The sequence below is a fragment of the Geotrypetes seraphini genome, chromosome 9 (assembly GCF_902459505.1).
Source record: "Geotrypetes seraphini chromosome 9, aGeoSer1.1, whole genome shotgun sequence".
NCBI classification, from domain to species: Eukaryota; Metazoa; Chordata; class Amphibia; order Gymnophiona; family Dermophiidae; genus Geotrypetes; species Geotrypetes seraphini.
This window is the reverse complement of record NC_047092.1, coordinates 130,724,197-130,736,636: the sequence shown is the minus strand read 5'-3', so window position 1 is coordinate 130,736,636 and position 12,440 is coordinate 130,724,197. Positions and strand designations below refer to the sequence as shown.

Below are 12,440 nucleotides of genomic sequence, written 5' to 3'. Positions count from 1 at the left end.
TGCAGATTCCTTTTTGGCAGTGCTGTAGAAACATCAGTGTGTGAGATGTGCAACTGTTCAAGAGTCCTTAAGGAATCTTTCCATCTTTCCCGCTCTTGTCGCATTTCAGTTTGATCTTTGGTTTAAAAAAATGGGAACATATTACCCCATATTACCAAAAACTCCACTGGTTGTCTGTGGAATCTATAATTCTTTTAAAATTTGCCGGTATTAGTTATAAAACAGTCTTCGGGATGTTACCAGTCTACCTCGCCTCCCAGTTCCTTCTCAACTGTTCCAACACAAGCACTTGTAGAAAAACTTTATTTAACTATCCCTCCCTGAAATCATGCCAATATAAGAAGTTTCTTGATAGAACTGTAACATTCCAGGAAGCCAAACTGAATATATGGTTTGTTAAACTCATAGTTGAAGCTGCCTCTTATGCTGATTTCAGAAAACAATTGAAGAAACATCTGTTTGACAAGTTTCAATCCTAAATCATGTCTTTGGTCATAACTTACTTGAATTTCTACAGCCTTAATTTACTACGATTTTATCAGTGGCCCTTCCTTAATTACCACTGTTGCATTTAAACTATGTTATTATCTTAACTTTTGATTTTAAAAGATGTATTTTTATAGACTTTATTACACTTAAGATTGTAAACTTCTCTTCAGTTTGTATTTTAAATTGACTGTACTTTTGTTGTAAACCGCTTCGAACTTCTGGTATAGCGGTATATAAGAAATAAATTATTATTATTATCCCACTCATTGGTGCTTTCAGAAAGCTTCCTTAATTAGGATCCCCCTTGGATGGTTTCTGGAGCTACAAATCCCAGTGGATCGTACAGACTATTAACTGTAGATAAGACACCTCTGTGTGCATATGACCTTTCTTGTGTAGACACTTGAAATGTAAAAATGTCTCTTTTTAAGTCCCAATGCAGCCCAAGACTTCTCTGAAGTGGAGGGGTGTCTTCTCTAAGATTTAGATCTTTTAGGTATTTGGCAGGATCCTCTGAGGAAAATGTTGGCATTACTTCTGGACTGTTAGAAGAGATTTTGTGAAGTCTGAGGTTAGCTTCTGTTAACATTGTTTGTGTTCTTTTTAGCTTTGGGACTTGGCTTTATGACTGATATGGCATCTTGAAAATCAGCTTTCTACCCATGGTACCTCTCTGGGCAATCATTAAATTGGATGAGCCCCATGTTCACTATTTTCTTGCATGCCATGTATGTCGCTAGGTCTTTTCTTTCTGAAATCCCTATAGTGCTGGCGGTGGGTAGCTGTAGCTGACTACTTTCTGCTGTCGGCCTGTAAACAGGTAAGGCATAATACGTGTTAGGTACCTCTTGCTTAATCACAGTGTGCAGAGGGAAATGTGGCTGCTCACTGGAGCCAGGTTCCTGTATGGCATCAGAATCTTCGCTTGAGATGAAGCATTCTTCTCGGGGAGCCTTTCTGGCGTGAGAGCCAGTGGTAGTGCATCTATGTGCGTGCTTGCATATGGACCACTGTAATGGCATTTTGTCTCCGTGGCGTGCTCTACCTTCAGGCTGCTTCTCTCTGACGGTCTTAACTCCACTGCTGAGGAATGCGCTTTCCTTTCGCCAAGCGACTCCTCTGAGTCAAACTGTGATTGTTTGCTTTCCTGCTCTGAGGCGTGGGCCTTCACGTACTCTAACATACTCTGTGTGGGATCTTCCCATTTGATATGGCTCAGCTAACTCTCCCCGCCGTCAGCTCTTGTGGCTTCCTCCAACACCTCAGCTGCGCCTCAGTGGCAGCCACTTCCTTCTATTGCTGTAGCACCTTCAAGGCAATATCAAGTTCTGCCTTTTTGCGTGCTGTGGTGGCTTCATCAACCTTCTTGCGTGCAGTGGCCTCAGCCTCTGCCCTGCGCGTGACGGCCTCTGCTTCTTCTGCGGCCCTGCATGCAGAAGCCTCTACTTCCCTGACTGCTACTTTCTCCTGTTCTTCTAGTTTTAATTTCTGTGTTTCTATAGCTGCTGGTTGCTGGCTTTGCTTTTGCAGCTTCTGCCTCCATTCTCAGTTTAACAAACATGGAGACTGGATGATCTGCTGGAGTGGCTTCAGTGGCCTGTTTTGTGTGTTTTAGATGTTCTACTGGTTCTGGAACTCTTTGTGGAGTGTTTAGAACTGCCTGAGTATTGGGATTCAGTGTCTTTATCTGGGGCCTCTGTAGGCAGCTCTGCCTTTTTAAGAGCATCTTTTACTATGGTCTGCCTACCTGGTCTGTGGACCTTTGACTATCAGACTGGGCCATATTATCATGAGTGTGTTTCCATATTTCTGATAGGCAGCTTCTATTTGACTGACTGGGTTTTCTCACTTATGTGCTGTGTTACTTTGGCCCATAAGCTATCTAATGACCTGAGGTATTTCTGTATCTCTGACTCATAATTCTCCTGAGCCTTTACAGTTAAAGTATGCACCTTTGTTTCTGTGCCTTCTTCCCTGGCAAGGTGTACTTGTGCCATGCTGATTTCTGTTTCTTCTGCCATGAGGTTGCTAGGATAATACACTTTCCCCTCCCCATTCACGGTTTCGGCAATCGCGATTTCATATATTCGTGATTTTTTGGGGAGGGAGAAAAAACAAAACAAAACATAGTTTAGCCTTCCCCCCCCCGGAGTCTCGGCCTTACCTGGTAGTCTAGCGGGCTTTTGGGCCATGAGCGATCTTCCTACGCTCCTGCCCTGTGTAGATCGCCAATAGGAAATGGCTGTGGGGAGTTCCCGTCGTAGTCTCGAGAGACTACGGGAACTCATGGCAGCCATTTCCTATTGGCGATCTACACGGGGCAGGAGCGTAGGAAGATCGCTTCTGCCCCAATAGCCTGCTAGACCACCAGGTAAGGCCAGGATGCCAGGGGGAAGGCGGGAGGGAGGCAGGGGTGGGTCATAGCCAGACCAGAAGATATTCGTGGTATTTCACCATTCGCGGTCCGGCTCTGCCCCTATCCCCCGCGAATCCGGAGGGAGAAGTGTAAACTCTTTTTTTTACAAACAGTTCTGCCAAGTGTTGTTTTTTTCTTTGAGCCTAGGCAGGCTGTATGACAACCAATTGAAACAACATAACATAACAACAAATTTCTAGACCGAATAACCGTAAGTTCTATGCGGTTTACAAAAGATTATACTAGGGAAGAGAAAACAAATAGATTTTATGAAGAATACAGAGATAACTAGTTTGTCAGAAATTTAGAAAAGAGATAAGTTTTCAGCAACTTTCTAAAGTGCTCATATGAAATGGAACTCGCTAAGAGTAATCAGAAATCTTTGTCATGATATGCTGCTTGATAAGCAAGGGTATGTTCATGATATTTCTTAATTTTGCAGTCCTTAACCGAAGGAAACACAAACAGAGCATGTGATCTTCTATTATTCTTCTGTGATAGAATATCAAATCTGTCAAATAGATATCGTAGGGCAAGTCTAAAAGCTACCTTACAATACAAACAATCCAATTTAAAGATTACTCAAGCCTCGACTGGAAGCCAGTGCAGTTTGAAGTAGCAAGGCATTATGTGGTCAAACTTCCTCAGACCGTAAATCAGTCTTACTGCCATATTCTGCACCAAGGTCAATCTAGCCAGATTTTTCTTGGTGCTTTTCAGATAGACTATAATACAACGAATAGTCCAATAGGCCCAAAAGTAACAATTTGATACTTTTCACTGAAGTGTGGGCAACCCTCTCCTTTTGAGCCTAGGCAGTCTCTATGACAACCACCTGAAACAATTTGATACTTTTCACTCCTTGCCTTATGAATTATTCATGCAGCCTTCAGCTATAGTGATTATAGTTTGATCTATAACTTCACTCCCGGCCACTAAGTCAAAGACCGACAGGTCTTTTTTACTCTCCCGGCCACCAAGGCAAGAATCTCGCAGGTTTTTTTTCACTCCTGGCCACCAAGCCATTTTCTCATTTCATTTTTTTTTTTCAAGGTTTTTTCACTGTGCTGTTTAACTCCAGATACAGATACATGTATAGATTTCAGGTCTTTGTGCTGAAAGCAAGCACTTCTCTAAGTTGCACTGGCTCTCTAAGAGGTTCCTGTTCAGCCAACCCCTAATTCTGTAATCTTGAGGTCACCAGCCAGACTCTGAATAGATTGAACAGTTCTTTAATAAATGAAGAAAAACAAATTACAATCAGATGGTGGTTCAATGCAGTTCAAGCCTGTTACATTTCTTCTTACTCTACCAGCATATCAGGGTTACGCTGGAAGTGTCCACTTTGTGGAGATGACACCGTTCTCTAGACTTAGGAAATAACCTAAGCTGTGTTAGATCACTAGAACTACAGGGGTGAAAAAACTTGGTGGGAGAACACCACTCTCAGGCTCTCACCCAGGCATGTGCTCAGCAATATGGCCACTGCTCTCCACACACTGGAGAAGGAGGTGGGCCCATGCTCTGTGGAAAGCAAAGCCCAGTCCTCAGGAAAGTAAAGCCCTCTAGGAATCTGAGTCCACAGAGCATCCATAATCTACACATCTAATACAAACATTAAACTAGTTCCTATGTAAGAAATTGAGCAAATGCTCACATAATATGGGGGTAGAACACATACCAATCAATCGGACAAAAGAGACTTGAACCTCCATGTGAATCATTTGCAAGCAATCTTTTTGATACATCAATCGCTCTTCCACAGTTGGCCAGAGAATTGACCAGCAGCAATCCTGTCAGTATTAGTGATTATGTTTAGTGCATCCAGGCCTTTGTGCTGTTTCAAAATGGTTCTTCATATAAGAAAATCAATACAAATCAAAAAAGGAAATGTCTACCTCTCTGTAGGGGGCACTCAAACTAGCTACAATCAATGTTAGCAAATGGACCTCAAAATCCAAAAGATAGGCTCCCGAAGTACAAAGATTTGGAACAGGGAGATAAAAGACTATCACGGGCAGCTCTGGAAAAAAGCCAAGAGAAAAACTCCCTGCAAGGAGAGAAAAAACTCTCCGAGCTCAAAAACCAGGCATAAGTCATTAAAGCTTAGTTCTACGTGGGGGCACCCCACAGTGAGGGGGGAGTGTGAATCAAGAGGTAGGTCATAAGATCAAGGAGGCAAGTTTTCAAATAGCATTAGGTTGTAAACAGCAAGCAAAAAATTAAACAAAAAACTTAGCTCTTAGCTGTAAAATAGGGTCCTTTCTCTGTTGCTGTCTGTGTACTGCAGGGGTAGGGAACTCCAGTCCTCGAGAGCTGTATTCCAGTCGGGTTTTCAAGATTTCCCCAATGAATATGCATTGAAAGCAGTGCATGCAAATAGATCTCATGCATATTCATTGGGGAAATCCTGAAAACCCGACTGGAATACGGCTCTCGAGGACCGGAGTTCCCTACCCCTGGTGTAGTGCAATCTTTCTGCCTTTCACCACAGTCCCAGCGCTTAAAAGGTATCCACAATGCAGTGAACTGCCACCTCCCGGAAAGATTTACATCAACAAGAGAACATTGTTTTGCTTAAAGATTGTTGTGTCAGGATGAAATGAATCTCTCCATTAACGACTACACAGAGTTGGGAAGCCGGGGCACTTAAAAACTGACCCTCATGATATCAGAAAAGGCGTGAAAATTCAAAAACTTCAAATACTGTACTTAAAGGGAAACTTTTTAAGGAAGACATTTAAAGGGAAATTCTCATTGCACTGCATAGTTGCTGTCGTACTACACCAAAGTTCAACAGTTCAAGCCCAAACAGTTCAAAAGTTAAGAAGTTAAAACCCAGCTTTATTCCTGAAAATGCTACGTGTTTACTATACAGTGGTACCTCGGTTTGCGAGTGCACCGGTTTGCGAGTGTTTTGCATTTGCAGAATTGACGCCTCAGAAACCGAGCGTGCCTCGATTTACGAGCGCCCCCCGCGATCCGGCACCCTTCCTCCCGTGTCACACCCCCTCCCCGCCACAATCCGGCATCCCCCAGGCATCCACCCACCCATCCGATCACATTTCTTACCCCCGTTTGGCACCGGCACCAGCACCAATGCACAGGACATGCTGGTGCCGGTGCCCGAAGATCTGCCTCCTTCGCACTGGGCCTTGAGCATCTGCGCATGCTCAAAGCCTTCGAGTTCGGGCACCGGTTGGTGCCGGTGCCAAACGGGGGTAAGAAATATGATCGGGTGGGTGGGTGGATGCCTGGGGGATGCCGGATCGCGGTGGGGAGAGGGTCGTCGGATTGCAGGGGGGGTCGCTGGATTGCAGGGGGGGCAAAACGAGCAGGGGGGATGGCGGATCACGCGGGGGGCCTTCATGAGCGGGGGGAGCAATGCCGGTTCTTGGGGGGGGAGCAGCGTCACTGGCCTCGGGGGGGAACGTATCAAAGCGAGTTTACATTATTTCGTATGGGGAAACTCGCTTTGATATACGAGTGTTTTGGTTTACGAGCATGCTTCTGGAACGAATTATGCTCGTAAACCAAGGTTCCACTGTATACTATTTATTTCAGTTTTTATTCCAGGTTATTAATAGCTCAGTAACACATCTCAGTCTCTTTCACAAGAACACCAGTGGAAAACTGGATCAAAACAACAAAAGCATTTCCCCTAATGTTTTCAAACTTATGGCCTGACTCATGAAACATTTTCTTCCCTTCACTAGAAATGGGAAAACTAGGGGGTCCTTTTATCAAGCCGCGCTAACGGGGTTAGCGCGTCGGACATTTCATCACATGCCCCGCGGCCGGCCAAAAAACTAACGCCTGCTCAATGCAGGCGCTAGCGGCTAGCATGGCAGGCGGTTTAGCATGAGTTATTATGCGCGTTAAATCCCTACCGCAGCTTGATAAAAGGACCCCTAGATCTTTAACTGTAGACATTTATATATTAAAAGATGCTACCATATTACTATGAATTTATTTGCATTATTTACCAAAGGTCCCTTTTTAAGTACTACAAATGCATGTTAACAGCATCAGCATCTGCTAATGTGATGATTTGACATTTATATTCCATATTCAATAAGATAACTGGGCAGATTACAATTTAAAATTAACAGCAATAGTAAAAATAATCAACAAAATCACAATATAAAAAAATTGCCCTGCAAAACTAAGGTCTCCTTTTACAAAGGCGTGCTAGCGGTTTTAGCGCGTGCTAAAATGCTGCACGCGTTAGCCGTTACCACCTCCTTTTAAGCAGGTGGTAATTTTTCAGCTAATGTGCGCTATAGCACGCGCTAATACTGTGCGTGCGCTAAAAATGCTAGCGCACCTTTGTGAAATGAGCCCTAAATGGCAAAGCATAAAAACCAAAATAGAAACCAGTAAACGGACTTCTAGTTACAGTAAAAACTGCCCTAAATTAAGCATAAGTTTTAACACAATCAAAAACAATCTTAAACTAAATACACAGTAATTTCCTCTAACTGTAATAAAGACTATAATAATGTTAACATAAGGAAAACGAAACATTCCCATGCCTGTCACAAATTCCCAGCTTGACTCACACCAGCACAATTAACTACTGTCTTCCTAACGATCCCTTAAACTTCCATATTTTTATCAGCTTCTTGTTATTTCTCTTGTACAGACCAGCCTGAGCTCCTTCAGATGAAATCTCTAAATGGAGATTAAATTGAAAGACCTGAAGGTCTAATAGATCAATGCTGGGGTGGGTCCTATTAGGGGTCTGTCCTATCATTTTATGGATTTTTCTGGGAGTTTTTCTGTCTTTTATTATTATTACTAGTCTTTAAGCCCGTTACATTAACAGGTGCTAGAATAGATGTGTGTCTGTCTTCCTTTTTCTCTCTCTCCTTGGCCGCTTTCTGTCTGTTTGTCTTTCTTTCTGTCTCTCTCTTTCCTCGGCTGTCCACCATCACCCCTTCCCTGCTCCCCCTGTCCAGCAGTAGCCCTTCTCCCTTTCTTTTACCTCCCCTGTGTCCAGCAGCACCCCTTCCCTGCTCCTCCCGTCCAGCAGCAGCCCTTCTTCCTTCATTTTACATCTCCCATTTCCAGCAGCACCCCTTCACTGCTCTTCCTGTCCATCAGCAGCCCTTCTCCCTTCATTTTACCTCCCCCCTTTCAGCAGCACCTCTTCCCTGCTCCCCCTGTCCAGCAGTAGGCCTTTTCCCTTCCTGTTACCTCCCCCCTGTCCAGCAGCACCTCTTCCCTGCTCCCCCTGTCCAGCATCCAGCTTCCTGGTCTCTTCTGGCTCACAGGCACAAATCTCATGTCCATCTCTCCCTCTCTTACTTTCTCTGTCCATATCTCTCCCTCCCCCTTCTGTCCCCTCCCTCAATATCTCTCCCTCTCCCTCTCCCTCTCCCCATCTTGCCTTCTCCACATTCATTTTTCCCTTCCCCCCCCCCACTTCCCTCATGTCCATCTCTCCCTCTCTTACTTCCTTTGTCCATATCTCTCCCTCCCACTTCTATCACCTCCTGAATCTCTGTCCCTCTCCCCATCTTGCCCCCTCCACATCCATTTCTCCCTTTTCCCCCCTCTGCCTTCCCTCATGTCCAACTCTCCCACTCTTACTTCCTCTGGCCATATCTCTCCCTTCCCCCAGTCCTATATGCTTCTCCCTTCTACACCTAGCTATATGCCTGTGTGCTTGCTGGTCGGCACCCTGAAGGCGAGTCTACGTCACTTAGGCCTGCCCGTTGACTTTTTATTTCCCCTGCCTAACACTCAGTTCCCCCCATAAGAAAGTCTAATTCTGCAAGGCGGAAAAAGCAGAGAGGAAAATGCCCGCAAGAGCTTCTTTGCAGGTAGGAGATTGTTCCCAACTTCCTGCCCCTCTCTCTATTGCTTCTAACCTGGGAGGCTGCAGTCGGATCTTTAATATAAAGTGGTTAGCAGACTTTTTGGCCGGATAAATGTGGGTCACTCGGTACCTGCACTGAGCGTACTGTTCATTTGTAAATAAGAGAAAGGGGGTGTCCTGCTCATCTGCACGCCGTGTTTAAATTCATAGAAAAGCGCTGCGCCGTGCTGTCGCTGGCCTCGCCGTCTTCTGTTCACTGTGGCCAGCCCTAGTGGAAACAGGAAGTTATCAGAGAGGGCGGGACACAGTGGAGAGAAGATGGTGAGGCCAGTGGCAGCACGACGCAGCGCTTTTCTAAGAATTTAAATGCGGCGGGTGGGTGAGCAGGCGAGAGGGAGGAGGGTGAGAAGTAGATGCTGGCAGCAGCGGTTTGTTTGGTGGTGAGTGAGGGCGGGAAGGGGGAGTCGCTGGCGTGTTCCCTGACTCCATGTTCAAATTTGAAAATTGAATACGGCACGGAGGGACACAGCATGGTGTCAGGAAATACGCAGTCCTAAGTGCGCATGCACGCTTAGGATTTTATAATAGAGGATTGTACACCAATTAAATTGCTTCAATGCTTTATCAGTATAACAATCTAATAAACTATATACTGAACAAGGTATTTCATGCTAGTTATATGCTGAATCTTAAAAACAAAAGTTAAGCGTTTAAAAATAATCCTGAGATCCAATTGGCGTGGGTGAGGGAGGGGTAGGGCATGCTAGTAAATATAGCCCTCAATAAAATCATGGTTTTATTGGTCTTCATGGTCCTATGATTTTATCTTCTTTGCTAACTAGATGCTATTTGCCTACTCTCCGCAGTAAATAAGGTTAACAGCCATACCAGGTAATGACAGCAGTGAAGTGAAAGACTTGCAGTTGGAGATTCCGGTGCTTTCTGAAGCGCAGCTTTTCCACAAGTTTTCATAGAAATTAGAGGTTGTAATCACATTTTCCTTCTGTGAAGAGACCTTCCAGTAGCTGTTTGACAAACTGGCTCCAATAATTAACCATCCAGTCAAACTAAGGAGAAATCCAGTTATTTCCAGACCAGCTGACATGGTTATAAATACTAGTGGTATTCTCGAAAAGGTAGCTTTAAATAAAAATATATACACATGAATTTATCCTTCAGAGAAAATGTTTTCTATGGTAGGAGCTTCAGTGCTAACAGAAGCTACTGTACCTTTGCTCTTTACTTAGAGTCCAGAAAGTGATAACGTTTTGAGTGTATGTCAGTTACTGGGGGAGGTTTGTAAACAGATGTTCACTCTGCCACATTATTTTTTTATTTTTTTTTTTTAATTTATAAATTTATTAATTGTTACAACATAACAAAATCAAGCAATTTACAAAGCATACAAAAAAATACTTCAAATCAAGATATATATTCAAGTCCACATTATTAAGGGCTGGCTGGCTAATCTTATTGCTGACTTTAAATTCAAAAACATAAGAAAGAACTAAAACATCAGTTATCTAATAACTCTACAGTCAGACAAATAATTTCATTTCATTTCATTCCTTCTCAGCTTCTGCACTAGTAACAGGAAATAAATCCAACTTAGGGCCACATTATTAAGAAAGTAACATACTAGGTTGCTCTGCTTAGTCTGACTAACTTACAGCTACACTAAATGAATTGACATATTGTAAATTCTGTTCAACCCTATAGATATCCTAATGTATAGTACTATTAAAGGTACTCAATATTTCCATTAGAATCCTACATCATCTATATTCTGCTTGGCACTACTGCTGTCATACACAGGATATATTTGTACAGGCAAGCTGAAGTTATGTTTTTTTATGAATGGTCATATTTAGAATCTAAAGGACAATAAATTCCTCTGATCTCTGAAAGAGTCCTTTCATGTATCCTTTATGAAACGTATTAAAATAATATTAAATAGCACAGGTCAACACATCATTTTCATCAGAGTTAATGTTGGGTGGGTTTTATAGTAATTATCATGCTGATTTTAAATCTGTGTTTAGGTTTTCCCTAGCATGTCACATTTTTGTAATGAGGCTCATTATATCTGCTATAATAAAAGCCTTAGTAGCGCATGTGCAGAATGAAACTCTGTGCCTCCACTTGCGCAGTACACCGCCGTGCCCTCTGAAAGCGAAGGGCGAGGGTGAAGGAAGGGAGAGCCGGCCGTGGTCCGAACGTGAGCGTAACCGTCTGGAAGGAGAACTGGTGAAGAGAGACGGTCACGTTCTGAGGGAACAGACTGCCGCCGTTTGGGAGTGACAGAGGGAGTTGGAATGGTCCAGGAGCAGAGGCGAACAAGACCAGCCTAGTGAGGGTGAAGTTGACAGAAACTATCACAGTTTGAGTGAGAGAGTGTGCGTGCGAGGGGGAGGGATGAGAGAATCCCGGTGTGAAGGAGCGGAGAGACAGAGGGGGTCAGAACGGTCCAGGATCAGAGGCGAACGAGACCGGCCTGGTGAGGGCGAAGTTGACAGAAGCTGTCAGTTTGAGTGAGAGAGTGCGCGTGTAATGGGGGAAGAGACTCCCGGTGTGAAGGAGCGGAGGTGAGCAAGACGCTCACCATCTGCGCTGTGCTAGTACCCTTTAGGGAGGGGGACAGGGAACGATTTTGCTTTGATTTGGGGGAGAGGTGTGCTGGGGGCAGGGAGCGATCTTGCTTTGGTTTGGGGGAGGAGTGTGCTGGGGCGGCAGGGAGCGATCTTGTTTTGGTTTGGGGGGAGGGGTGTGCTGGGGGCAGGGAGAAAGAAAGAGAGACAAAGAAAGAAAGGCCTCAATGCCCCATTGTGCTAAAAGTCTACACATCTATTCTAGCACCCGTTAATGTAACAGGCTAAAAAACTAGTATAATTATAAACGTTAATTGGGTGATATATCATGCGTTTATAGGATAAACGTATAAGGAGGGTTAACGACAGTTGTCTTTGTTTTTTAATGCTACAGATGGTGATTACTATCAGTCTTTATCATCCATGTTTGGAAGAGGGTGAGAGGGTGCTTTGAAAACAATCATCTAAAAATGGTAGGAAGTTCATTGGATTATTGGAGGTGATTAAGGGGGCTTTTCTTTTTCAGCTGTGAGTACTGTCAAGTAGAGGTGCCCGATTCCTGATCTGAATCAATTCACCGTTTCACTTCAGGTGAATTGGTTTAGTTCCAGAAAAAAATGGATTCACAGATTCATGAGCAGTCCCTTTGCCGCCGATCTGTTTTGCAGAGGCCAGTTCAGGCTTTCCCTCTGCCAGAGTCCTTCCATCTAATGTAACTTCCTGTTCTTCCTGGCTTCTTTTCTTTTGCCTTTTTTTTTTTTTTTACTAGTTACTCCTTCCCAGAATCAATCCTGTCACCCTTCTCCCCCTAACAGTGTTTATCTAATTCCCCGCCCCTGCATCTACTATTAATTTGATGCACAAGTTGTTGCCGAACGGCGGTAGCAGATGCACTCACAGAGCTACCCTGCCACTAGTCCCGGTGTCTTCTCTCAATTGTGGTTACCCCAGCAGAAAAAGGAAGTTGTTACTGAGGGCGGGCCGCAGTAGAGAGAAGATGCCATGAGCAGCAGCAAGAGAGCTTTGTGGATTGCTAGATTCGCTATCGCCACCGGCAACAAATTTTACAACAAAATAAAGGTAGATTCGTGGAGGGAGGAGATGGATGTGGTGGATAGGAAGA

General features: G+C 44.1%; 1 protein-coding gene across 1 annotated transcript in view; it reads right to left on the bottom strand.

The window, feature by feature from the left end:
- Positions 1–9,834, bottom strand: part of LOC117366432 (claudin-15-like) — a 49,645-nt gene extending 39,811 nt beyond the window's left edge. Inside the window, exon 1 of the mRNA XM_033957770.1 lies at positions 9,618–9,834. Within this exon, the coding sequence (XP_033813661.1) occupies positions 9,618–9,834 (217 nt within the window). The remainder of the gene's footprint in view (positions 1–9,617) is intronic.
- Positions 9,835–12,440: the final 2,606 nt, after the last annotated feature.